The sequence below is a fragment of the Coregonus clupeaformis genome, chromosome 40 (genome assembly GCF_020615455.1).
Source record: "Coregonus clupeaformis isolate EN_2021a chromosome 40, ASM2061545v1, whole genome shotgun sequence".
NCBI lineage: Eukaryota > Metazoa > Chordata > Actinopteri > Salmoniformes > Salmonidae > Coregonus > Coregonus clupeaformis.
Window position 1 is genome coordinate 18264391 of NC_059231.1, and position 25311 is coordinate 18289701.

The 25311-nt window shown below is 48.8% G+C and overlaps 1 protein-coding gene across 1 annotated transcript in view; it reads right to left on the bottom strand.

The window, feature by feature from the left end:
* Positions 1–25311, bottom strand: part of LOC121555154 (adenylate cyclase type 5-like) — a 202064-nt gene that overhangs the window by 56329 nt on the left and 120424 nt on the right. Inside the window, exons 2-4 of the mRNA XM_041868962.2 lie at positions 22930–23079; positions 12262–12383; positions 686–797 (exon numbers count right to left, since the gene is read on the bottom strand). Coding sequence (XP_041724896.1) covers positions 686–797; positions 12262–12383; positions 22930–23079 — 384 coding nt within the window. The remainder of the gene's footprint in view (positions 1–685; positions 798–12261; positions 12384–22929; positions 23080–25311) is intronic.

Below are 25311 nucleotides of genomic sequence, written 5' to 3' on the forward strand. Positions count from 1 at the left end.
GGTCAAATGTGAGTCTTTCACAAGACACCGTCACTGGCCATAGTCATATATAACATGTACTAGCATAGCACAACAGATTAGATAAACTGGAATGACATTCTCACTCACAGTTGCACAAAAAGAGCTGTGAACAAACCCAAAACATTCTAATGAGCCACCGCCCCTACATTGTAATTATCACTAAAAGAGGAAAGAACCCTTTTTTGAACCGCAAAGAACCATTGAAGGGTTCAAAGTGTTCTTTGGGTCAGTATGGTTCCACATAGAAGCATCACCCTTCCCAAATAATCCTTGAGGAACCCCCATTTGTTTGTGTATACTGTAAAATACAGAAAATAGGCTAGTGTGTGTGCTTGACGGTTTGTTATTAATATAATGGGGGTGGGGGGCGGAACAACACAGGGTGATCACATGCAACTTAAGAGAAAAATAAAACAAAGATACGTTAATGGAAAGTTTTAGTAATCATTCTACGTGTCTTCTAGAACACATAGCTGAGAAGCTGAGCTTGTCCTTGGTATGACATTAAAATGTACCGGTTGCTTGGCAGAGTACTGTAAATATCCAGCCTTATAGTTTGTGTGTGTGTGTGTGTGTGTGTGTGTGTGTGTGTGTGTGTGTGTGTGTGTGTGTGTGTGTGTGTGTGTGTGTGTGTGTGTGTGTGTGTGTGTGTGTGTGCTCTCACCGCGGCCAGCTTGTCGAAGCGGGCGAACAATTCGTTGAGAGTCATCACCAACTCCTGGGCAGTACACTGGGACGCCAGACTGGTAAACCCTTCAATGTCTGCAAACAGGATGCTGCAAGACACACACACACACAGAGAGAGAGAGAGAGAGAGAGAGAGAGAGAGAGAGAGAGAGAGAGAGAGAGAGAGAGAGAGAGAGAGAGAGAGAGAGAGAGAGAGAGAGAGAGAGAGAGAGAGAGAGAGAGAGAGAGAGAGAGAGAGAGAGAGATAGCTCCAGTTACTTCTGTAGAAAACATACATGCAAGCAAGTACAGAATGATTCTTCCTTAATACAGTACTAAGTCCCTCTTCACATACAGAGAGATTGAACTCTGTCCTCCTCAGTATCTTACAGCCAACCAGACATTGAACTCAGCACAGTGCTCAGTATCTTACAGCCAACCAGACATTGAACTCAGCACAGTGCTCAGTATCTTACAGCCAACCAGACATTGAACTCAGCACAGTCCTCAGTATCTTACAGCCAATCATCTTACAGCCAATCATATATTTGTTGTTATATGTACAGTATACTTTGACAATGTAAGTAATTTAACTTGCCATGTCAATAAAGTCTACTGAATTGAAATTGAATTGAATTGTGATCGAGACAGACAGAGAGAGAGAGAGAGACAGAGAGAGAGCGCGAGAGAAAGAGAGAGAGAGAGGAAGAAAATAGCAGCTTCACAGGCTCACATGAGTCTCACAGGGGACACACAGCCCAGCTCCATGCTGTACCACTAGCTGCCCTGCCTGGGGACACACAGCCCAGCTCCATGCTGTACCACTAGCTGCCCTGCCTGGGGACACACAGCCCAGCTCCATGCTGTACCACTAGCTGCCCTGCCTGGGGACACACAGCCCAGCTCCATGCTGTACCACTAGCTGCCCTGCCTGGGGACACACAGCCCAGCTCCATGCTGTACCACTAGCTGCCCTGCCTGGGACACACAGCCCAGCTCCATGCTGTACCACTAGCAGCCCTGCCTGGGGACACACAGCCCAGCTCCATGCTGTACCACTAGCTGCCCTGCCTGGGGACACACAGCCCAGCTCCATGCTATACCACTAGCTGCCCTGCCTGGGGACACACAGCCCAGCTCCATGCTGTACCACTAGCTGCCCTGCCTGGGGACACACAGCCCAGCTCCATGCTGTACCACTAGCTGCCCTGCCTGGGGACACAGCCCAGCTCCATGCTGTACCACTAGCTGCCCTGCCTGGGGACACACAGCCCAGCTCCATGCTGTACCACTAGCTGCCCTGCCTGGGGGACACACAGCCCAGCTCCATACCACTAGCTGCCCTGCCTGGGGACAAACAACCCATCTCCATGCTGTACCACTAGCTGCCCTGCCTGGGGACACACAGCCCAGCTCCATACCACTAGCTGCCCTGCCTGGGGACACACAGCCCAGCTCCATGCTGTACCACTAGCTGCCCTGCCTGGGGACACACAGCCCAGCTCCATGCTGTACCACTAGCAGCCCTGCCTGAGGACACACAGCCCAGCTCCATGCTATACCACTAGCTGCCCTGCCTGGGGACACACAGCCCAGCTCCATGCTGTACCACTAGCTGCCCTGCCTGGGGACACACAGCCCAGCTCCATGCTATACCACTAGCTGCCCTGCCTGAGGACAATACATATTGCTGGAGCTACTCCCAGTAGGCCGGTACTCACATATTGCTTACACCTGACAATCCAGTGACTGTGGTCTCTTTCAGCTGGAGCTACTACTTGCCTTTACCTATGGAGTGGAGAGGCATTGAGCATAGGAGCATAGCAGAGGAGAGGAGAGGGGGAGGAATGGGAAGCGGAGGATGGGGATGCTGCCTTCTAACTGATCTGGGATCTGTGTGGATGTGGATACTCATTCTGGGGGTTGAACCAAGACAAATAAACAACGACAACGACAAGGCTGCATTCTCATCAGTCTTTTTCTTCATCATTCAAGAGTCAAGAGCCTTGATTGAAAATGGAAGCTCCACCGGTGCCACTGTTGTATTTAGATAAATGTTCTGTTTACCAAGTGATGGCTACAGAATACTCTCTCCTTTTTTTGTCTCTGTTCAGGTTTTGTCAGGGGATTATACTGTAATGTCCAGTCCCCCTGGTCTGCTTTCTGTGTGATCCCGGATTGGCTGGCTGACACAGACACAGGCACGGCAGATCATTAGAACCAGACCAGACCACATCCGTTTAAACATAGATTATCAGCTTGTACTTTAACTGAGGACAGGGTTGCCACAGAGGCTATATTTAGACACAAATACAATCCATGTGCCTCCCACAACCAGCGGATTAAGAGCACCACAAATATGATCTCCCAGAAAGCAGTATGTTCCATTCTCCTTTGGCAGGACCATAGATTTATATTTGGGCTGGTTTGGAGGGGTTAGGTGGGCAGAAAAAAGGAGTAGAGAGAGCTGTGTCATGTATTCAAAATCTATGTAATCAGTACCTAGGGGATGACTCATCAAATCTTGGATGGATGCATATCCTAAAACGTTGATGTTTTTCTCTAAAGGGACATTCATCACATAGTAACCTACAGTAGGTTACTGATCAGACCTCAAGGCATTCAGAGACTCAAGGGTGTCCATCATTCAATACTAACCTTGAGCAGGTATTTCATGTCAGAAGAACGTAAGTAAGTTAATTGTCTACTATTTAGAAAAAAACATGTACTATAAATTACTGTATGAATTATTTCCTTGATTTGAGACATTCACAAGAAAAATACATTCACAAAAACAGTACGTCACCACTGAGAGAAACACGTCAGATGGTTGGTCATTCTGCAATCACTTCACCACATGAGGTAGGTACACTGTCCCAACTCTCAGTGTTTTGCACTACAGTAAATCTGCTGTAAGTCAGTTCAAGTGGTGTATAATCTGTACTTTGATGGAGAAACCTTCATTCTGTAAAACAACAACAAGGCACAGGATGGAATAACAACCCTTTTACAGCTTGGGCTGAAACGTGACACCAGAGCTGCAACAGAGCAAAAGGCAATACGTTGTCAGGAAGTTGTTTGTTCCAGTTTGCCTCAACGCTTGCTTGTCAGCCAAGCCAGGGACCGCGTCCCCCCCCCCGGGAAAGAATGCAGAAAGAGAGAGAGAAAGACTTCCTGCTCCCTGACCGCGTTTCCCCCGGACCTCCTGGCACTGTAATAGACAATCCGCCTTTCATCTCTATAGCTTGACCCTTCAGCACTGTTGATGGTTGGGCTCTCCCTCATTATCTCTCAGCCTCTCTCCACTTCACTCACCTCACTCTGCATACATTCCCCTCTCTCTTCCTCCTCCCACTCTCTCTCCCTACCTCCCTCCTTCTCTGCCTCTCTCCACATCACTCACCTCACTCTGCATACATTCCCCTCTCTCTTCCTCCTCCCACTCTCTCTCCCTACCTCCCTCCTTCTCTCCCTACCTCCCTCCTTCCCGGCCTCTCTCCACTTCACTCACCTCACCTCGCTCTGCATACCCCTCTCTCTCCCTACCTCCCTCCTTCTCTCCCTACCTCCCTCCTTCCCGGCCTCTCTCCACTTCACTCACCTCACCTCGCTCTGCATACCCCTCTCTCTTCCTCCTCCCACTCTCTCTCCCTACCTCCCTCCTTCCCGGCCTCTCTCCACTTCACTCACCTCACCTCGCTCTGCATACCCCTCTCTCTCCCTACCTCCCTCCTTCTCTCCCTACCTCCCTCCTTCCCGGCCTCTCTCCACTTCACTCACCTCACCTCGCTCTGCATACCCCTCTCTCTTCCTCCTCCCACTCTCTCTCCCTACCTCCCTCCTTCCCGGCCTCTCTCCACTTCACTCACCTCACCTCGCTCTGCATACCCCTCTCTCTCCCTACCTCCCTCCTTCTCTCCCTACCTCCCTCCTTCCCGGCCTCTCTCCACTTCCTCACCTCACCTCGCTCTGCATACCCTCTCTCTTCCTCCTCACTCTCTCTCCCTACCTCCCTCCTTCCCGGCTCCACTTCACTCACCTCACCTCGCTCTGCATACCCCTCTCTCTCCCTACCTCCCTCCTTCTCTCCCTACCTCCCTCCTTCTCGGCCTCTCTCCACTTCACCTCACTCTGCATACCCCTCTCGCTCTACTCCTTCTCTACCTCCCCTCTTCACAGTTCTCCTACCACTCCTCCTGTCATTTTAAAGCCAGTTCTAGTACCACTGTCATATCAGGATCATGTCCAGTCAATTCTGCCTGTTTCTCTCTCTCTCTCTCTCTCTCTCTCTCTCTCTCTCTCTCTCTCTCTCTCTCTCTCTCTCTCTCTCTCTCTCTCTCTCTCTCTCTCTCTCTCTCTCTCTCTCTCTCTCTCTCTCTCTCTCTCTCTCTCTCTCTCTCTCTCTCTCTCTCTCTCTCTCTCTCTCTCTCTCTCTCTCTCTCTCTCTCTCTCTAGCCTGTCATGTCTAAGCAAACCCATGTGTAGCTATTACATTTAGCTGCTTGTCAGTTTGTATTTCCTGCTCTCTGTCAAGCGTAGTGCCAGTCTGTTATATACTGTACAAACTAAGCCATTCACATCTAACATCACCCAGATTCTAAGCAATAGCTGTAGATCACCCATATCCTAAGCAATAGCTCTACACAGCAAATTCTCCAGTGTTAAAAACAATAACAAATTAACACTGAGTGTTAAATCAACACTGAAAGTGTTGAGTGTTTGGACCCATATAGACACTGGAACAGTGTTAAATTAACACACTGCTTAGTGTAAAGCCTTATTCAAAAATGTCCCAGAGTGCCATGCCTTTTGAGTAAATTGTAGAGTTACCACCCATGACTGTATTTGTTAGTGTTAGTTGAGGGCCTAGTTTTACCCTAATACAGGGGCCTGAAACTCATACACATCACTTTGAACCAAAACTATGCCCATCATTATCATATTTCCCAGCAGGCTCTTTTGCAGGTTGATTTTTTGAATTGTTTGTTTCAATATCTATGTTTGTGCATGTACATTGATTGATTAATCTTACGCTACTTAAAGATAAATAACATACATTTTAAACTAATCAAATCAGTTAGTGTGATTTTTTGCACCCATTACTGAAATGGTTGTTTCAGTTTAAATGTCTTAGGTAGTCTCCTCACAACGTTCCTAACTCTAGCAGTCTTTCTGAATGCAGGTTGCAGGTTGGATATCGTAACTCTGGCTGGATTCCAATAGGAATTACACATCACTTTGCAAGCCAGCATAATGTGACTTGCAGGTAGGGTTGCAAAAACTAAGCTTCTTCTTAATCTTTAAGGTTTTATGGCCAACTACAACCTATTGGTGTATTGCCGTAACCTACTGTACAGGGTAATGAAACAAAGATATTCCATTGCGGGAAAGGGGGAGACATCATACAAAATAAAAATAAACATCCCACTCCTTTAGTAACAGTTCAAATCATATCCCTACACAGGCTCAGGGGCCTGTGAGAACGGAGCATTCATTAACAGTATTCCTTGTAATGCCTTTGCTGTAAAGTCCCTGAGTCCCGAAAAACACTCAGCCGCACTCACAACGATGCCTATTTCTTCCGATTTCCTCTCTGTTTGTGCTGTGCAGTTGATAACCAATGCAATAAACGCTACAAAGTCCACCTTCTTAACATGCAACATGTCAGGATCCCTCTGTTGACAAGGAATATTCTCTGGTGTCTCTACTCCTACTACCATTATTTCTTCAACTATTTCTTCAACTTTCTTCCACTCTTCTCACCGCCTCTGGATAGGAGACATGCTGGAAGGCCTTATTCTTGCCACCTCCATCTCCTTCACCATAACAGGGCACTTCAGGAATTTGGACGCATGTTCACCACCACAATTGCAGCACTTAGACTCAGCTGGCATACGATACTCCTCCTGTCTACATACACTTGACACATGGTCAAATAATTTGCATTTATCACACTGCATGGGTTTGGGCACGAAGGCTCTCACAGGGAATCTCATAAAACCCAAATACACGTGAGAAGGGAGAGACTCTTCCTTAAACAACAATATAATGGATGGAGTGGGCTTCCTCCTCACTCCATCCACTATGTGGGTCAGTCGGTGTGCACCAACCACTTGATCCAGTTCTTCACATACTGCATATCCTTTGCATTCACTCTAGCGCCACCTCAGAGATAACACCCTTGATAGGCACCTTGCTTCGAAGATCCACACACGACACATTCCAATCCGACATCTTCTTGTCACGCCCTGGCTCTGGGGACTCTTTAATGTTGAGCCAGGGTGTGTAGTGTCTATGTTGTATTTTCTATGTTTCGTTCTAGTTCGTGTTTTCTATGTTGGCCAGGGTGGTTCCCAATCAGAGGCAGCTGATTCTCGTTGTCTCTGATTGGGAACCATACTTAGGCAGCCGGTTGGCACTAGTTTATTGTGGGATCTTGTTCTGTATAGGTTTGTTTTGGTGTAGAACCTTTAGACTTCACGTATCGTTTTGTTGTTTTGTTGTGGATGTAAAGTACTCATTAAAAGATGTACGCCTATCACGCTGTGCCTTGGTCCGGTTCTAATGACGTTCGTGACAGAAGATCCCACCAAAGAAGGACCAAGCAGCATGTTCAGGAGCAAACGCCGAGTAAGGAACTGGAGAAGTTGGCGATGTCCCAGGTGGGCGAATGGTGGTCTTGGGAGGACATGTTCGCGGGCAGAGGGCCATGGGCAAAAGTTAAGGCCCTGGCGAGAGAGGAGGTTCGGCGCCAACCGTGCTGTCGTCGGACAGGCGAGAGGCAACCCCAAGTAATTTTTTGGGGGGGGGCACACGGCATGGACGACGGGGCTGCTGGAGGCAGCTACAGGGCGAGTTTGCGTACTAGGAGAGGAGGCCGCCAGGTTACGGGGGCCATTGGTCATGAGGGGGAAGGAGAGTGTAGAGGCACGGCGAGAGGTACTGGGGTGTGTTACCAGTCCGGTCCGGCCCGTTCCTGATCCCCGCACAAGGCCAGTGGTGTGTGTTCCCAAGTACGGTCCGGCCTGTTCCTGTCCTCGCACCAAGCCTGTGGTGCGCGTCGCCAGCCCGGTCCGGCCTGTTCCTGCCCCTCGCACCAAGCCAGTGGTGCGCGTCGCCAGCTTCGGTCCGGCCTGTTCTGCTCCCGCACCAAGCCAGTGGTGCGCGTCGCCAGCCCGGTCCGGCCTGTTCCTGCTCCCCGCACCAAGCCAGTGGTGCGCGTCGCCAGCCCGGTCCGGCCTGTTCCTGCTCCCCGCACCAAGCCAGTGGTGCGCGTCGCCAACCGGTCCGGCCTGTTCCTGCTCCCCGCACCAAGCCAGTGGTGCGCGTCGCCACCCGGTCCGGCCTGTTCCTGCTCCCCGCACCAAGCCAGTGGTGCGCGTCGCCAGCCCGGTCGGCCTGTTCCTGCTCCCGCGCCAAGCCAGTGGTGCGCGTCGCCAGCCCGGTCCGGCCTGTTCCTGCTGCCCGCACCAAGCCAGTGGTGCGCGTCGTCAGCCCGGTCCGGCCTGTTCCTGCTCCCCGCACCAAGCCAGGAGTGCGCGTCGTCAGCCCGGTCCGTTCCTGCTCCCCGCACCAAGCCAGTGGTGCGCGTCGTCAGTCCGGCACGGCCCGTGCCTGTTCCACCGGTGCCTGGTCGGGCACCGGTCAGCTGCTCCACACTGGAGCCTGAGCTATCCGCTCCACCGGTGTCCAGTCCAGCTCCGGCCAGCGGGACCAGACCAGGGGTGCTACGGGGGGGTGGCGAGAGAGTGGTGGTCGCGCCCGGAGCCGGATCCGCCTCCGAGGCGGAATGCCCACCCGGCCCCTACCCTCTTGAGTTTGGTTGGCGCGGTCGCAGTCCGCGCCTTTGGGGGGGGGGGGTACTGTCACGCCCTGGCTCTGGGGACTCTTTAATGTTGAGCCAGGGTGTGTAGTGTCTATGATGTATTTTCTATGTTTCGTTCTAGTTCGTGTTTTCTATGTTGGCCAGGGTGGTTCCCAATCAGAGGCAGCTGATTCTCGTTGTCTCTGATTGGGAACCATACTTAGGCAGCCGGTTGGCACTAGTTTATTGTGGGATCTTGTTCTGTATAGGTTTGTTTTGGTGTAGAACCTTTAGACTTCACGTATCGTTTTGTTGTGGATGTAAAGTACTCATTAAAAGATGTACGCCTATCACGCTGCGCCTTGGTCCGGTTCTTACAACGATCGTGACACTTCTTGAGGCGCAGAGCACGCTCCTTCTGTTCCATAGATACTCTCACCGATGCCACCTTACCCAACGCATCCACAATTTTCATAGAAACTACAAACGGATCTCCCAGGTAACTCCATCAATCCAAAACCCTTACTCCAACCAAAACAAATCTGAACGAGGCTTGGATCTACTAGATTCCACCACCACTTCACTTCTCTTATTTCCTTTTGTATTCGCCACTCTAATCCAATTCTTCTCGCGCTCATCTCTATGCAACATTCCATCTGATTCAAACAGAACAGCCGCTTCCGACATTTTCCTCCACCTTTCCGAGCTGGAAGGCTAAGCTATGTGGCTAAGCTAGCATTTCCCAAACTGGGTCCTCAGGACCCCAAGGGGTTTTGTTTTTTGCCCTAACATTACACAGCCGATTCAAATGATCGAAGCTTGATGATTAGTTGATTATTTGAATCAGCTGTGTAGTACTAGGGCAAAAACCAAAATGTGCACCCCTTGGAGTCCCGAGGACCGAATTTGGGAAACCCTGCACTAAGCAATGTGTTAATTTAACACTGTTCCAGTGTCTATATGGGTCCACAGACTCAACACTTTCAGTGTTGATTTAACAATCTCATTGTTAATTTTGAACACTGGAGAATTTTCAGCGTAGCTAAGAACATCACCCATATCCTGAAGCAACAGCAGGTGACAACATCAGCTGGGAAGAGAGACCGGGCTAAGTTCCAATGTCCACTCGCACATCACTTGCTACCAGAATGCATAACATCCAAAGGATTCTCTTCACATTAAGTGGTATGCTACTGTAGTGTGCACATTGAAACAGATCTCCGCAGCATCTTCTGTGGAGGAGGCAGTGGAGGAGGAGGAGGCAGTGGAGGAGGAGGAGGAGGCAGTGGAGGAGGAGGAGGAGGCAGTGGAGGAGGAGGAGGAGGAGGAGGAGGTGGAGGAGGAGGAGGAGGAGGAGGCAGTGGAGGAGGCGGCAGTGGAGGAGGAGGAGGAGGAGGAGGAGGAGGAGGAGGAGGAGGAGGAGGAGGAGGAGGAGGAGGACAAAAACAGGAAAGCAGGAGGGAGGTCTCCTGACTAACAGCAGAGGGGGCTGGGCTGAGCAGAGCCGGGAGGAGCAGGGGACACAACATGCTGCAGGACAAGATGCTATCTGCTCTCTCAGCAACCCCACATCACGTGCTAGGCTACATACAGTACAGTACACCCTCCACTCTTTCTCCTCTGTCCAACTGGAGCACACAGAGAAACACAGTGTCTGAAAATGTTACTAGCCGTCAAATAAGTATTGCTTCCTCCATCCTTGTTTCCTTAATTCCTCTCAAAGCCCATTTAAGGAGAGGATCCAAGGTCCTTGATGCTCAATGACAGAGGAAGCAAGGATCTGATAGCTAAATGTACTAGTAAGGTTTTCAGCCCCAGACTTCTCTCCTCTCTCTCTCTCCACAGCCAAGAGCCCTCTCTCTCTCTCTCTCTCTCTCTCTCTCGCTCTCTCTCTCTCCACAGCCAAGAGCCCTCTCTCCATTTCGCTCTCTCTCCACAGCCAAGCGCCCTCTATCTCTCTCTCTCCATAGCCAAGAGCCCTCTCTCTATCTCTCTCTCTCTCTCTCCACAGCCAAGAGCCCTCTCTCTATCTCTCTCTCTCTCCACAGCCAAGAGCCCTCTCTCTATCTCTCTCTCTCTCCACAGCCAAGAGCCCTCTCTCTATCTCTCTCTCCACAGCCAAGAGCCCTCTCTCTCTCTCTCTCTCTCTCTATCTGCCAGGAGCTGTCTCCCTCTTTTCCTGTTGTCTGTCTGCTGCTCAGCGGAGCCCCAATTACTGAGGGCAGCCGGGCGCTGTTAGCGGCTCGCTACACCAGGCCTCCCTCCCGTTAGCAGGGTATTAGCCGCAGAGTCAGCCAAGCTTAGCTTAGCCTAGCGGCCAGTAAACCCCGACCCCCATTGAGTCAGCTAAAAACAGGGACGGAATCACCCCGAAATACACAAATATAAATACTTCTTCGTCACACAGCATCTTCATCATCAGCCATCGTCATCTAAAGCATTGTCATTTAAAGCATCGTCATCATAACCATCGTCATTGTTAGCTTTTTCTACAGTGTGACCCATTTTAAAATGTGAGGTTGTGTGAAAGACTTTTAGAGATAAATATTAGTGCTATATGGATTTATGTGTGCATCTGCCTGTGTGTTCTCGATGTTTAATTCTTCACAAAAACAGCAAGCGTCACATGCACTGTGCCTGAACTTTCCTTCCATACGGACTATTTGCACCCCCACCCCATCTTTTTATGCTGCTGCTACTCTGTTCATTATTTATGCATAGTCACTTTAACTCTACCCACATGTACATATTACCTCAACTACCTCAACTAGCAGGTGCCCCCGCACATTGACTCTGCACCAGTACCCCCCTGTATATAGCCTCCCTACTGTTATTTTATTTTACTTCTGCTCTTTTTTTCTCAACACTTTTTTGTTGTTGTTGTTTTATTTTTATTTTTTATTAAGAAATAAATGCATTGTTGGTTAAGGGCTGTAAGTAAGCATTTCACGGTAATGTCTACACCTGTTGTATTCGGCACATGTGGCAAATACAATTTGATTTGATTTGATTTGAATGCAGTGTTTCCCCTATATGCATTTAGCAGGGGCGCACTGCCGCTACTAAATCGGGGCCACAACTGCAAAAAACAAAAAATCACCATTTTTTTTCTGATGGTAAAACATTTTCAGTGTCAACTTAAACGACTAAACCCAGATATAAAGTATGTAGAAAAGATAATGGAGCTATTTATTTTTAAATAAGATAATCTTTGAGAACTAACAAACACCAGAATAAAAACCAGACAGTCAGAGAGAATCAAAAATGCCAAAAATGTAATGTCATGGGGCCCCCATTGAATTAGTTATGTTTGAGTCACTCAGATAGCATAAGCCATGGCAAAATGTGTAGAATAACAGGAAATTTGCTTTGAAACTGCAATTTTTCTCTCAGCCGAATGACAAAATGTGTAGAATTACAGAAAACTAGCTTTAAAACTATAAAATGTTGTCTCTGCCCCATAGCAACATTTGTAGAATTGCAGGAAATTACCTTTAAAACAGCAATATTTTGTCTCCGCGGCCAAGCGGAGGGCCTATAAAACCGCACCATTGGCCACGCCCACTACAACTGCACTGCAGTCAAGCCCCAGACAGACACTACCACTACCACGGATAGCATGTATAGCTGTCCTCAGAGGCTAGGTAATGCTGATAAAAGTAGCATGTTACTGTAATTGGTGAAGGGAAAGACCTGGACATAGCTTTGCAGCATGGCATTGATTGCATGTGTCCCCCCCTCTCCCTGATGACATCAGTGGTGACTGGTACCTGACGTTGTCGTGCTTCTGGATGTAGATCTTGTGAAACATCATGTCTTCCTGCTTGGCGTTAATGTCAGCTTTCATCTCCATGGCAACGTGACGGGGAAGCACGGAGAGCAGGAGACGCTCCTGCAGAGAGAGAGAATGAGAGAGAGAGAGAGAGAGAGAGAGGGATGGATGGAGGGAGGAGAGAGAGAGAGAGAGAGAGAGCGAGAGAGACGAGGGGGGAGAGAGGGATGACAGCAAGAGAGAAATTAGAGAAAATCAGAGAGAGAGAGAGAGAGGGGCAGGGGAGAGGGAAAGAGAGAGAGGCATGGGAGAGGGGGAGAGAGAGAGGCATGGGAGAGGGAGAGAGAGAGAGGCAGGGGAGAGGGAGAGAGAGAGAGGCAGGGGAGGGGGAGAGAGAGAGGCAGGGGAGAGGGAGAGAGAGAGAGGCAGGGGAGGGGGAGAGAGAGAGGCAGGGGAGAGGGAGAGAGAGAGAGGCAGGGGAGAGGGAGAGAGAGAGAGAAAAAGACAGAGATTCAGTTCATTAGAGTCAGTACACGAGACAGACAGTGAGACAGAGAAATGGAGAGGTGTTGATTTTGGCCTATCCCACAGGGGAAGACCTGGGTAATTGAGCACTCGAACGCATGGCTGCTCGCCCCCTCCCTCCATCTCTCTATTGCCATGACACCCACGGCACAGTGACCCTATCTGCTGAGAGATGTCATCACAGGCCGAAGAGTGTGGGCCAGCCCTTGATGTCATCTCCTTGGTTGCATCCCAAATGGCACTCTATTCCCTATATATACATGGCTCTGGTAAAAATGTGTACACTATATATGGAATAGGGTGCCATTTGGGACAAAGCACCTGTTCTGTTTATGCCACAGCAGCAGCCGTGGGTGGGTGGATGTTACCGAGGGGCTAAGATAGGCCACCAACCCCACACACGCACTCCTCTCACTTCCTGTCAATCCTAGCCAATTAGCTGCTGGTTAAGACTCTCCCTCTCTCTCTCTCTCTCTCTCTCTCTCTCTCTCTGCTTAGTGGCTTGGAGTGCTGAAGTCATTATTACTGTCACCTAGGGCTGTTACAGTGACCGAATTACCGCCACACCGGCGGTCACGAGTCATGACGACAGTCAAATTCCACATGACTATTTAGTCACGGTAATTAGGTTTCTCCAAGCTCTGATGCTGCTGTTGGTCATTAGTAGCCTACCAAACTTGCTAACTGCCTGGTACTCAGCACTCTATTGTCTCTCTTATCACTCTGACATCAACGCAAATGTGATCGAAAATCTAATCTAACACTTCATGAGAGCCCATGAGCTCATGTTGCGCAACATTTCTATAGGCTATGCAATTGCTTGAGAAAACAGAGTGATGTCATCTATTACAGTTTTTCTCAATTGCTAAAACACTAAAACCCATTGGCTGAACAAAGTTCTCAGTTGCCTGGACTCATTTAGCTAATTATGCAGTCTGTTGTTAATACCTTAAACCATTTCACATGGTAAAACACAATTTGTAGATCTCACTTAGACTTTTCAGCAAAACTCTAAACACATTCTCATTCTCAAAACACATTCTGCACTCTAATGCACATGTCATCCATACTGGTAAACACAAGTGGCAACAATCAAATACAAATAGAGAACACATGTCATTGATTTAACCTGTTTCAAATGATGCGACACAATCAATATAAGCCAGTTCAGAGAGCAAACAGGTTGTTGAAGGTGGGAAGGAGAAAGTCTGAGAATGGATAGAAGAAACAATGTGAGAGGATGAGGACGAGTGCGTATGCGAGGTGGGCGATGAGGAGGAAGAGGAGGAGGAGGGCAAGAAAGAGGAAGAGGAGGACGAAGAGGAAGAGGAAGACAAAGAGTGGAAATATCTGATTAAATTTGAGCAACAGTCATAGACCATGTTCTTGTCCATGGACTGACAATGAGGGAAGTAGGACTTAGAATGCAACCCAATTTGAGCCGATTTTCTGTGTCCACCATAGTAAGGACATTCAGAGAAGAGAACAGGTACAGTATACTACTGTATTTTTGTAATTGCAAATTTGCTGTACTACACTATATGCAGCTGTTTCAATAGACATTTGTAAAGTGAATCACTGTATGTATTGTACTGCATGAATATGTTTTGTAACTGCACAACTACTTTTTGTAGAATTGCAAGGCTGCCACATGCAGGTGGAAGGACAGCTATATTCACTCGGGAGCAAGAGGCCGTTATAGTTGGCATGGTCCTTCAAGATAATGCAATACGACTCAGAGAAATCCAGGAACGAGTGATACAAGACAACACACACTTCCAGGGAATCGACAGTGTGAGCATTTCCACAATTGACCGTGTCTTCCATCGTAACAGGATGCGAATTAAACAAGTATACAGAGTACCTTTTGAGTGCAACTCACCAAGGGTGAAAGAACTGCGAGCTCAGTATGTGCAAGTAAGTGTACATTCAGAAACATTTACTGTAATCCGGATTGTCTACAGTACTAACACATACATACTACAGTGGGGAAAAAAAGTATTTAGTCAGCCACCAATTGTGCAAGTTCTCCCACTTAAAAAGATGAGAGAGGCCTGTAATTTTCATCATAGGTACACGTCAACTATGACAGACAAATTGAGATTTTTTTTCTCCAGAAAATCACATTGTAGGATTTATTATGAATTTATTTGCAAATTATGGTGGAAAATAATTATTTGGTCAATAACAAAAGTTTCTCAATACTTTGTTATATACCCTTTGTTGGCAATGACACAGGTCAAACGTCTTCTGTAAGTCTTCACAAGGTTTTCACACACTGTTGCTGGTATTTTGGCCCATTCCTCCATGCAGATCTCCTCTAGAGCAGTGATGTTTTGGGGCTGTCGCTGGGAAACACGGACTTTCAACTCCCCTCCAAAGATTTTCTATGGGGTTGAGATCTGGAGACTGGCTAGGCCACTCCAGGACCTTGAAATGCTTCTACGAAGCCACTCCTTCGTTGCCCGGCGGTGTGTTTGGGATCATTGTCATGCTGAAAGACCCAGCCACGTTTCATCTTCAATGCCCTTGCTGATGGAAGGAGGTTTTCACTCAAAATCTCACGATACATGGCCCCATTCATTCTTTCCTTTACACGGATCAGTCGTCCTGGTCCCTTTGCAGAAAAAACAGCCCCAAAGCATGATGTTTCCACCCCCATGCTTCACAGTAGGTATGGTGTTCTTTGGATGCAACTCAGCATTCTTTGTCCTCCAAACACGACGAGTTGAGTTTTTACCAAAAAGTTCTATTTTGGTTTCATCTGACCATATGACATTCTCCCAATCCTCTTCTGGATCATCCAAATGCAAACTTCAGACGGGCCTGGACATGTACTGGCTTAAGCAGGGGGACACGTCTGGCACTGCAGGATTTGAGTCCCTGGCGGCGTAGTGTGTTACTGATGGTAGGCTTTGTTACTTTGGTCCCAGCTCTCTGCAGGTCATTCACTAGGTCCCCCCGTGTGGTTCTGGGATTTTGCTCACCGTTCTTGTGATCATTTTGACCCCACAGGGTGAGATCTTGCGTGGAGCCCCAGATCGAGGGAGATTATCAGTGGTCTTGTATGTTTTCCATTTCCTAATAATTGCTCCCACAGTTGATTTCTTCAAACCAAGCTGCTTACCTATTGCAGATTCAGTCTTCCCAGCCTGGTGCAGGTCTACAATTTTGTTTCTGGTGTCCTTTGACAGCTCTTTGGTCTTGGCCATAGTGGAGTTTGGAGTGTGACTGTTTGAGGTTGTGGACAGGTGTCTTTTATACTGATAACAAGTTCAAACAGGTGCCATTAATACAGGTAGCGAGTGGAGGACAGAGGAGCCTCTTAAAGAAGAAGTTACAGGTCTGTGAGAGCCAGAAATCTTGCTTGTTTGTAGGTGACCAAATACTTATTTTCCACCATAATTTGCAAATAAATTCATAAAAAATCCTACAATGTGATTTTCTGGATTTTTTTTCTCAATTTGTCTGTCATAGTTGACGTGTACCTATGATGAAAATTACAGGCCTCTCTCATCTTTTTAAGTGGGAGAACTTGCACAATTGGTGGCTGACTAAATACTTTTTCCCCCACTGTATGTGCAAGCCATGGATTTAGCCTGTGGTGATATAGGTGAGGAATCATGTCAGGGCTGGATACGGCACACAAGAGGCTTCTTCCCCTGTTGCCTCAGGAGGGACAATATTGTTTGTGATGTCGACAAAGTGCTCTGGCCTGACCCAGCCCAAATTGCTCATTGCTTAAAACAGTTTTTTTGATGCTAGTGGTTGTATTAATTTGGGATCTATGGCATCCCACAACTGTCCCAGACTATGTTTGGAATATTTATTTCTCACACAGAATAGCGTAGGTCAACTTTTGTACTATGGGGTATAGTAGATTGACATAGGCTAGTGCTTTTGCTGTTCGTTAGGCCTACTCATCTTGTTGGCTGATGAAAAGTAAATGTGGACAGTTCTTCCAATATCTTCAATATGCACCTCGGAATTGGATAAAGGCGCGCGCAGTTGCCTCCCCGATGTGTCTGTCTTCACTTGTAGCCTGTGAGAAAGAACCGATCACGTGACTGAGAGCCATGTGAGAGGGAGTGGTGAGATGTGCTTCGGCACGCCTGTCACTGGCTGCAAAATACATGGATTTTTTTAGGGGGCATTACGGCCACACAAAGGGGATGCAGCCGGGAAATCCAAAGCAGAGCTCATGTCTTTCATGCAACTTTTTTCAAATCATCATTAGAGTCGCTTTATGCAGCCTTAGAATGTATTAAAAATCTAAACATATAGCCCAAAATTTGTATCACAACTAAAGTTACATAAATAACTCTAAATTAAGCATATAGGAGTACCTGTTTCTTTGTTAGCTTCTCAACACAGAATAGCCGCAAGTGCGCAATCCCTCAAATCGTTTGGAGAAAATATCCTTTCTATTTTATTCAGCTTTGTTCAATTGTATTCTTCATACTATAAAATAATATAAAATAATGTCATGGAATTCTAAGCAAATCTTGTCTGTTAAATTAACTAGTGTAGCCCAAAGCCATATGGCATAGCCAGATCAGGGCCTAACATAAGGACAATTCAGAGTATGCTATTCTGTTTTTCTGAAATAGATTACATTTTCTTCATATCATGTTGCTTTAGACCTATTTAAAATAAATAATGGCTTTATTGTGATGATGTAGGCTATATTACATGGATTTATTATACTTTTTAAAATGTAGACGTTCCAAAGATCTGCATCAGTGGCTTGTAGGTGTCACGACTTCCGCCGAGGCTGCCCCCCCTCCTGGTTCGGGCAGGCTTCGGCGTTGGTCGTCACCGGAGTACTAGCTACTGCCGATCCCATTCTCATCAATCCACTATCATGTCTTGTCAATCACACACACCTGGTGCTCATTCCCCTAATTAGTATGTGTAATAGTGTTCCCTCTGTTCCCCTTGTCTTTGTGAGTGATTGTTTGTTGTGAGAGCGTGTAGCTCGGTTGAGCTACTATTCACTTTGTTTATGCCAAGGTGGATGTTTTACCTTGTAATAGTTTCGTTTGACGCTTTGGCCGTTTGATTTATGTAAACGAAATAAATTCTGGACTTCGGTATTTTACCACCTGCGCCAGACTCCTTCATTCACACCTCGTCACAGAATCACTCACCCGATCTGATATGGAGTCAGCAGGAGAAGACTGCATGCCTGGAGTTGTGGCAAGGGTCCAGGAGCATTCCTCAATGTTGGCCAGCTTGGGGGAAGCGATGGATCGGGTTCTTCAGGTGGTAGAACGCCTGGAGAGGAGAGGATCTGATCTATCGAGACCAGCTGGTCAACCGGATCCAGCCACCTACACCCCAGCCCCTGGAGTGATCCAGATATCCCGGCCACCGGCGTTTGATGGGACGGCAGCGCGATGTAAGGCATTCCTACTCCAACTGGAGTTGTATTTCTCCAGCATCAGGCCGGAGCCCCGGGAGCGGGAGAAGGTATCCGTCCTCGTTTCCTGCCTTTGTGGGAGAGCCCTGGAGTGGGCCAACGCGGTGTGGAACGAGGGAGGTATCGCGTTGGAGGACTACGGGGAGTTTGCTTGGCGGGCGAATGACTGGTTCATCTGAGGCAGGGGACGAGGACCGCTCAGGACTACGCGCTGGAGTTTTGGATGCTGGTAGCGGGGTCCGGGTGGAACGAGCGGGCCCTGATCGACCATTTCCGGTGCCACCTAAGGCAGATCGGATCGGACCTAAGGGAGGACGTCCGACGGGAGCTAGCCTGCCGGGATGCCATGCTATCGTTCTCCCAACTGGTGGACATGGCCATCCGGCTGGACAATCTGCTAGCAGCCAGAGGATGTCCTGGTAGGGGTCTGCCCGTTCCCACTCCGGACGACTCTGACCCGAGCAGATGGAGCTGGGGGTAGCCGCCGGTCGAGAGAGCCCAGGAGGACAGCGACAGTGCCACTCTGGTGGCACGAAGGGACAATCCACCTCTCGTCGCAGTCAACGTTCTTTTGGGTCTGGAGGCGGTAGGCAGGGTACTCACGCATCACCCCAGGTAACGAACACCCAAACGTGTTCAGAGCCCTTTGTGGCGCACTGTACTTTATCTCCTTTCCCGATCACTTGGTAGGTTCCCAGTGTAAGGCGCTAGTCGATTCAGGCGCAGCTGGGAATTTTATGGACAGGGCATTTGCACTCCGTCAAGGCATTTCATTGGTTCCCTTAACCATTCCACTCCCCATCAGAGCACTTGATAGTCGACCATTAGGGTCCGGGTTGGTTAAGGAAGTTACGGTACCAGTCACCATGATTACGCAGAAGACGCATGTTGAGCAGATCACCTTTATGATTATTGAGTCTCCTGCTTACCCTGTAGTCTTGGGTATCCCGTGGTTAGCCCTTCACAACCCCAATTTCTCATGGCCGCAGCGGGTTCTTACGGGGTGGTCGGTGAGTGTCGGGTAGGTGTCTAGGTGTTTCCGTTGGTGCGACCACGGTGGAAAGTCCAGACGGTACCCCCACCATGCGCATTTCCCCCGAATACCATGATCTGGCACTTGCGTTTTCCAAGACGCAAGCGACTAAATTACCACCTCATCGGGAGGGGTATTGCGCGATAAACCTTCGGGTAGATGCTGTACCTCCCAGGAGTCATGTGTATCCCCTGTCGCAGGCTGAAATGGAGGCTATGGAAACATACGTCACCGAGTCCCTCCACTTCACCTGCCTCCTCAAGTTTCTTCTTTGTGAAGAAGAAAGATGGCGGTTTACGCCCGTACATTGATTATCGACCACTGAATAATGTGACGGTACGATTTAGTTATCCTCTTCCCCTAATTTCTTCAGTGATTGAGTCAATGCATGGGGCCCGCTTCTTCACCAAATTAGACCTCAGGAGTGCCTACAACCTGGTGCATATTCGGGAAGGGGATGAGTGGAAAACAGCATTCAGCACAACCTCGGGGCATTATGAATACCTGGTGATGCCCTACGGTTTGATGAATGCTCCATCTGTTTTCCAGTCCTTTGTGAACGAGGTGTTTCGGGACATGCTTGGGCGCGGTGTGGTGGTCTACATCGATGACATCCGGGTGTATTCCGCTACGCACGGCGAGCATGTGTCCCTGGTTCGCAAGGTACTGGTCCGACTGCTGGAAAAGGCAGAGAAGTGTGAGTTTTTCCAGCAGTCAATCTCCTTCCTCGGATATCGCATTACCACCACAGGTGTGGAGATGGAGGGAGACCGCATTGCAGCCGTGCGTAATTGGCCGACTCCAACCACAGTAAAGGAGGTGCAACGCTTCCTTGGCTTTGCCAACTACTATCGAAGGTTTATTCAGGGCTTTGGCAAGGTCGCAGCTCCCATTTCCTCCTTGTTGAAGGGTGGGCCGTCCCGGCTCCGCTGGTCTGCTGAGGCTGATTTGGCCTTCAGTAGATTGCGGGGTCTGTTCACCTCAGCCCCGGTACTGGCTCACCCCGATCCATCACTACCGTTCGTAGTGAAGGTGGATGCGTCCGAGGTAGGGATAGGAGCTGTCTCATCCCAACACTCGGGCACGCCACCCAAGCTCCGCCCCTGTGCCTTCTTTTCTAAGAAGCTCACCTCGGTGGAGCAGAACTACGGCGTTGGTGATCGGGAGCTGCTGGCTGTTGTCCGAGTTTTGACGGTGTGGAGACATTGGCTCGAAGGGGCGAAACACCCTTTCCTCGTCTGGACAGACCACCGTAACCTGGAGTACATTCGGGCAGCGAGGAGTCTGAATCCTCGCCAGGCCAGGTGGGCCCTCTTCTTCACCCGGATTGATTTCAAACTCTCATACATTCCGGGTATGAAGAATGTGAAGGCAGACGTACTGTCTCGGCTGTATGACACAGAGGAGAGGCCCAGAGACAACATCCCCATACTCCCGGCCTCATGCATTGTGGCGCCGGTAGTATGGGCGATGGACGCAGATATAGCGCAGGCATTACGCACAGATCCATCTCCACCGCAGTGTCCAGCTGGGCTGCAGTACGTGCCTGCGCTTATCCATGATCGTCTGATCTAGTGAGCACACACGTCATCCAGGTATCGGTCGTACAATGCGCTGCCTGACTGAGAAGTACTGGTGGCCTACCTTGGCTAAGGACGTGAGGGTGTATGTTTCCTCATGCTCAGTGTGCGCCCATAGTAAGGCACCTTGGCACCTCCCAGCGGGTAAGCTACAACCTTTACCAGTTCCACAACGACCATGGTCTCACCAGAGTATTGATTTTCTCACTGATCTTCCCCCCTCCCAAGGTAACACCACTATCCTGGTCGTTGTGGACCGCTTTTCAAAGTCCTGCCACCTCCTTCCTCTGGCCGGTCTCCCCACGGCCCTACATACTGCGGAGGCTCTGTTTACTCACGTCTTCTGGAACTACGGGGTACCAGAGGATATAGTGTCCGACCGAGGTCCCCAGTTCACGTATAGAGTCTGGAAGGCGTTCATGGAACGTCTGGGGGTCTCGGTCAGCCTGACCTCTGGATTTCACCCCGAGAGTAATGGGCAGGTGGAAAGGGTGAATCAAGATGTGGGTAGGTTCCTGCGGATCTACTGTCAGGACCGGCCAGGGAAGTGGTCGGTGTTCCTGCCATGGGCAGAATATGCTCAGAACTCTCTCCGCCACTCCTCCACTAACCTAACACCCTTCCAATGTGTTTTAGGTTACCAACCGGTCCTGGCACCGTGGCACCAGAGCTAGACCGAGGCTCCTGCGGTGGATGACTGGTTTCGGTGGGTGCAGAGGAGACATGGGACGCTGCCCACGTTCGCCTCCAGCGCGCCGTGCGTCATCAGAAGGCCAACGCTGACCGCCACCGCAGGGAGGCCCCGGTGTTCATACCAGGGGATCAGGTCTGGCTCTCGACCCGGAATCTGCCCCTCCGCCTGCCCTGCCGGAAGCTGAGCCCGCGGTTTGTGAGGCCGTTTAAAGTCCTGAGGAGAATAAACGAGGTGACATACAGATTGTTACTCCCCCCTGATTACCGTATTAACCCCTCGTTTCATGTGTCTCTCCTCAGGCCGGTGGTAGCTGGTCCGCTCCAGGAGTCTGAGGTGCGGGAGGTTCTTCCACCTCCTCTGGACATTGAGGGGGCCCCGGCGTACTCGGTCCGTTCCATCCTGGATTCGAGGCATCGGGTGGGGGGCCTTCAGTATCTCGTGGAGTGGGAGGGGTACGGTCCGGAGGAACGGTGCTGGGTCCCAAGGCGGGACATCCTCGATCCCTCCCTGTTGAGGGATTTCCACCGTCGCCATCCGACTCGCCCTGCTCCGCGTCCTCCTGGCTGTCCCCGAGGCCGGGGTCGGCGCACTGCTCGAGCCGCGCATCGGGGGGGGTACTGTCACGACTTCCGCCGAGGCTGCCCCCCCTACTGGTTCGGGTAGGTTTCGGCGTTCGTCGTCACCGGAGTACTAGCTACTGCCGATCCCATTCTCATCACTCCACTTGTCATGTCTTGTCAATCACACACACCTGGTGCTCATTCCCCTAATTAGTATGTGTATTAGTGTTCCCTCTGTTCCCCTTGTCTTTGTGAGTGATTGTTTGTTGTGAGAGCGTGTAGCTCGGTTGAGCTACTATTCACTGTATTTATGCCAAGGTGGATGTTTTCCCTTGTAATAGTTTCGTTTGACGCTTCGGGCGTTTGATTTATGTAAACGGAATAAACTCCTGCGCCTGACTCCTTCATTCACACCTCGTCACAGAAGGCTATGCGTGGAAGCCAGGAGATGCTAAATGTGTTTATATTAATTAACGGTAAATTACCGTGAGACCGACAGTTATTTACTTCACAATCGCCGGCTGACAAAATTTTATGACCGCCACAGCCCTACTGTTGCCATTCATCTAGTTACTGTGAAGATAGCCCTTATGATGGGTGACTAACAAGGCATATGCCACCTGCTAGTAGCTACTCATGTTAGGCATGAATCTGATTATGAACAAGGCTGGAGTTGCCCATCCCTGGTCTATAGGGAGCAGAAGCCAAAGGTTACTTACGGAAACTCAGACCTTGGCTACTAGGTTTTTAGGAAATATATGCATTTCATTTAATCAATTAACTGTATTTAGAAAGCCTTTTTTAAGTCATTTACTGCCTGTGGTTCCTCCACGGTCCCACGATGGGCCTTACCTGCTGCTGATTCTCCCTCTGTGAGTGGAGGCGAGCCTGGATGCACTCCCTGGTCTCCTGGAAGGCTTGTCTCTGGGAGCCCTCAGCTGGGTAGTGGGTACACACCCCGACAATGTTAGTACAGGAGAAGATCAGGACGTTGGACAATATCTGAAGAGGGGGGGAAGAGATGGAAGGAGATTGACAGAGGGAGAGGAGAGGTGTGGAGGGATAGAAGAAGAGAGAGAAAATAGAATTTTCAATAAATGGCGTGATAGAGAACGTTTACAGTAGCCTACTTCAATCCCCTCCACAACTCATTCCGTTAAATGACACAGACTTTCATCTCCGTGTGAGATTTGACGTACAAGCCAAAATTATCCCCCGTTACCACATTCCCATAAATGGTCATTGTGTTTGTCTACTGTCCAAATAACTTAAATCGGGGTGAAATAGAGAGAGAGAGAGAGAGAGAGAGAGAGTATTGTTGAATTCTGCAAAGATATCCTCTGTGTACAACGTAAAACACCAAATAATGCATGCAGAGCAGAATTAGGCAGATACCCGCTAATTATCAAAATCTAGAAAAGAGCCGTTAAATTCTACAACCACCTAAAAGGAAGCAATTCACAAATCTTCCATAACAAAGCCATCACCTACAGAGAGATAAACCTAGAGAAGAGTCCCCTCAGCCAGCTGGCTCTGTTCACAAACACAAACAGACCCCACAGAGCCCAAGGACAGCAACACAATTAGACCCAACCAAATCATGAGAAAACAAAAACATAATTACTTGAAACATTGGAAAGAATGAACCAAACATCTGAGAAAATTGGAATGCCATTTGGCCCTAAACAGCGATTACGCAATGGCAGAATACCTGACCACTGTGACTGACCCAAACTTAAGGAAAGTTTTGACTATGTACAGACTCAGTGAGCATAGCCTTGCTATTGAGAGAGGCCACCGTAGGCAGACCTGGCTCTCAAGAGAAGACAGGCTATGTGCACACTGCCCACAAAATGAGGTGGAAACTGAGCTGCACTTCCTAACCTCCTGCCAAATGTATGACCATATTAGAGAAATATATTTCCCTCTTATTACACAGACCCACAAAGAATTTTAAAACAAATCCAATTTTGATAAACTCCCATATCTATTAGGTGAAATACCACAGTGTGCCATCACAGCAGCAAGATGTGTGACCTATTGCCACAAGAAAAGGGCAACCAGTGAAGAACAAACACCATTGTAAATACAATCCATATTTATGTTTATTTAACTTTTGTTTATTATCTAAATCACGTCCTTTGGCAATGTAAACATATGTTTCCCATGCCAATAAAGCACTTTGAATTGAATTGAGAGAGAGAGAGAGAGAGAGAGAGAGAGAGAGAGAGAGAGAGAGAGAGAGAGAGAGAGAGAGAGTTGGTACTGATGGACAAAGAGATGTGATGAAAGTACACACAGAGAGAGATCAATAGAGGTGAGGAGATGGGAGACAAGAGAACCCAGAGACCCAGAAGAGGTTGATCTGTTTTTTCTGCTCTAAACAGGAAGGTGTATTAAAAGCTACGTGAAGCTGCATTGACCCCTGACCATATAACTACATAACTACATAATAGTACTCTGGAGGTCAACGGGATAAACTCCAGCTATTACAGGGAAACCCCATGAGACCTCAGTTTGGCTGGGGGAAATCTTCTGGCCCAACTCAGCAGCATTATTCATCTCTTTACAGAATGAACAGAAGAAAAATGATGAAAAACCGTGAAAATGTGTTGTAGACAACATGAGGGGGAGAGACTGTGTAAGTGATCCAGCTCTGAGCAGCAGATACGGTCATGTGGATGCTGCACAGGGCAAACAAAACCCTTGTGATTGCCACTCCCTACTACTGAGCTATCTAACCCAGCCCAATAGTCAATCAATAAATCAATCAAATGTATTTATAAAGCCCTTTTTACATCACAAAGTGCTATACAGAAACCCAGCCTAAAACCCCAAACAGCAAGCAATGCAGATGTAGAAGCACGGTGGCTAGGAAAAACTCCCTAGAAAGGCAGAAACCTGGGAAGAAACCTAGAGAGGAACCAGGCTCTGAGGGGTGGCCAGTGCCTTCTGGCTGTGCCGGGCGGAGTACAGTACATGGCCATTCAGACCAGATTTTTCTCCAAGATGTTCAAACGTTCATAGATGACCAGCATGGTCAAATAATAATCACAGTGGTTGTAGAGGTTGCAACAGGTCAGTACATTAGGAGTAAATGTCACTTGGCTTTTTATAGCCGGGCATTTAGAGGTTGAAATAGAGAAAGAGAGAGTTGAAAACAGCAGGTCTGGTACAAGGTAGCACGTCCGGTGAAGAATTAGAGGGAGCATACTTAAATTCACACAGGACACC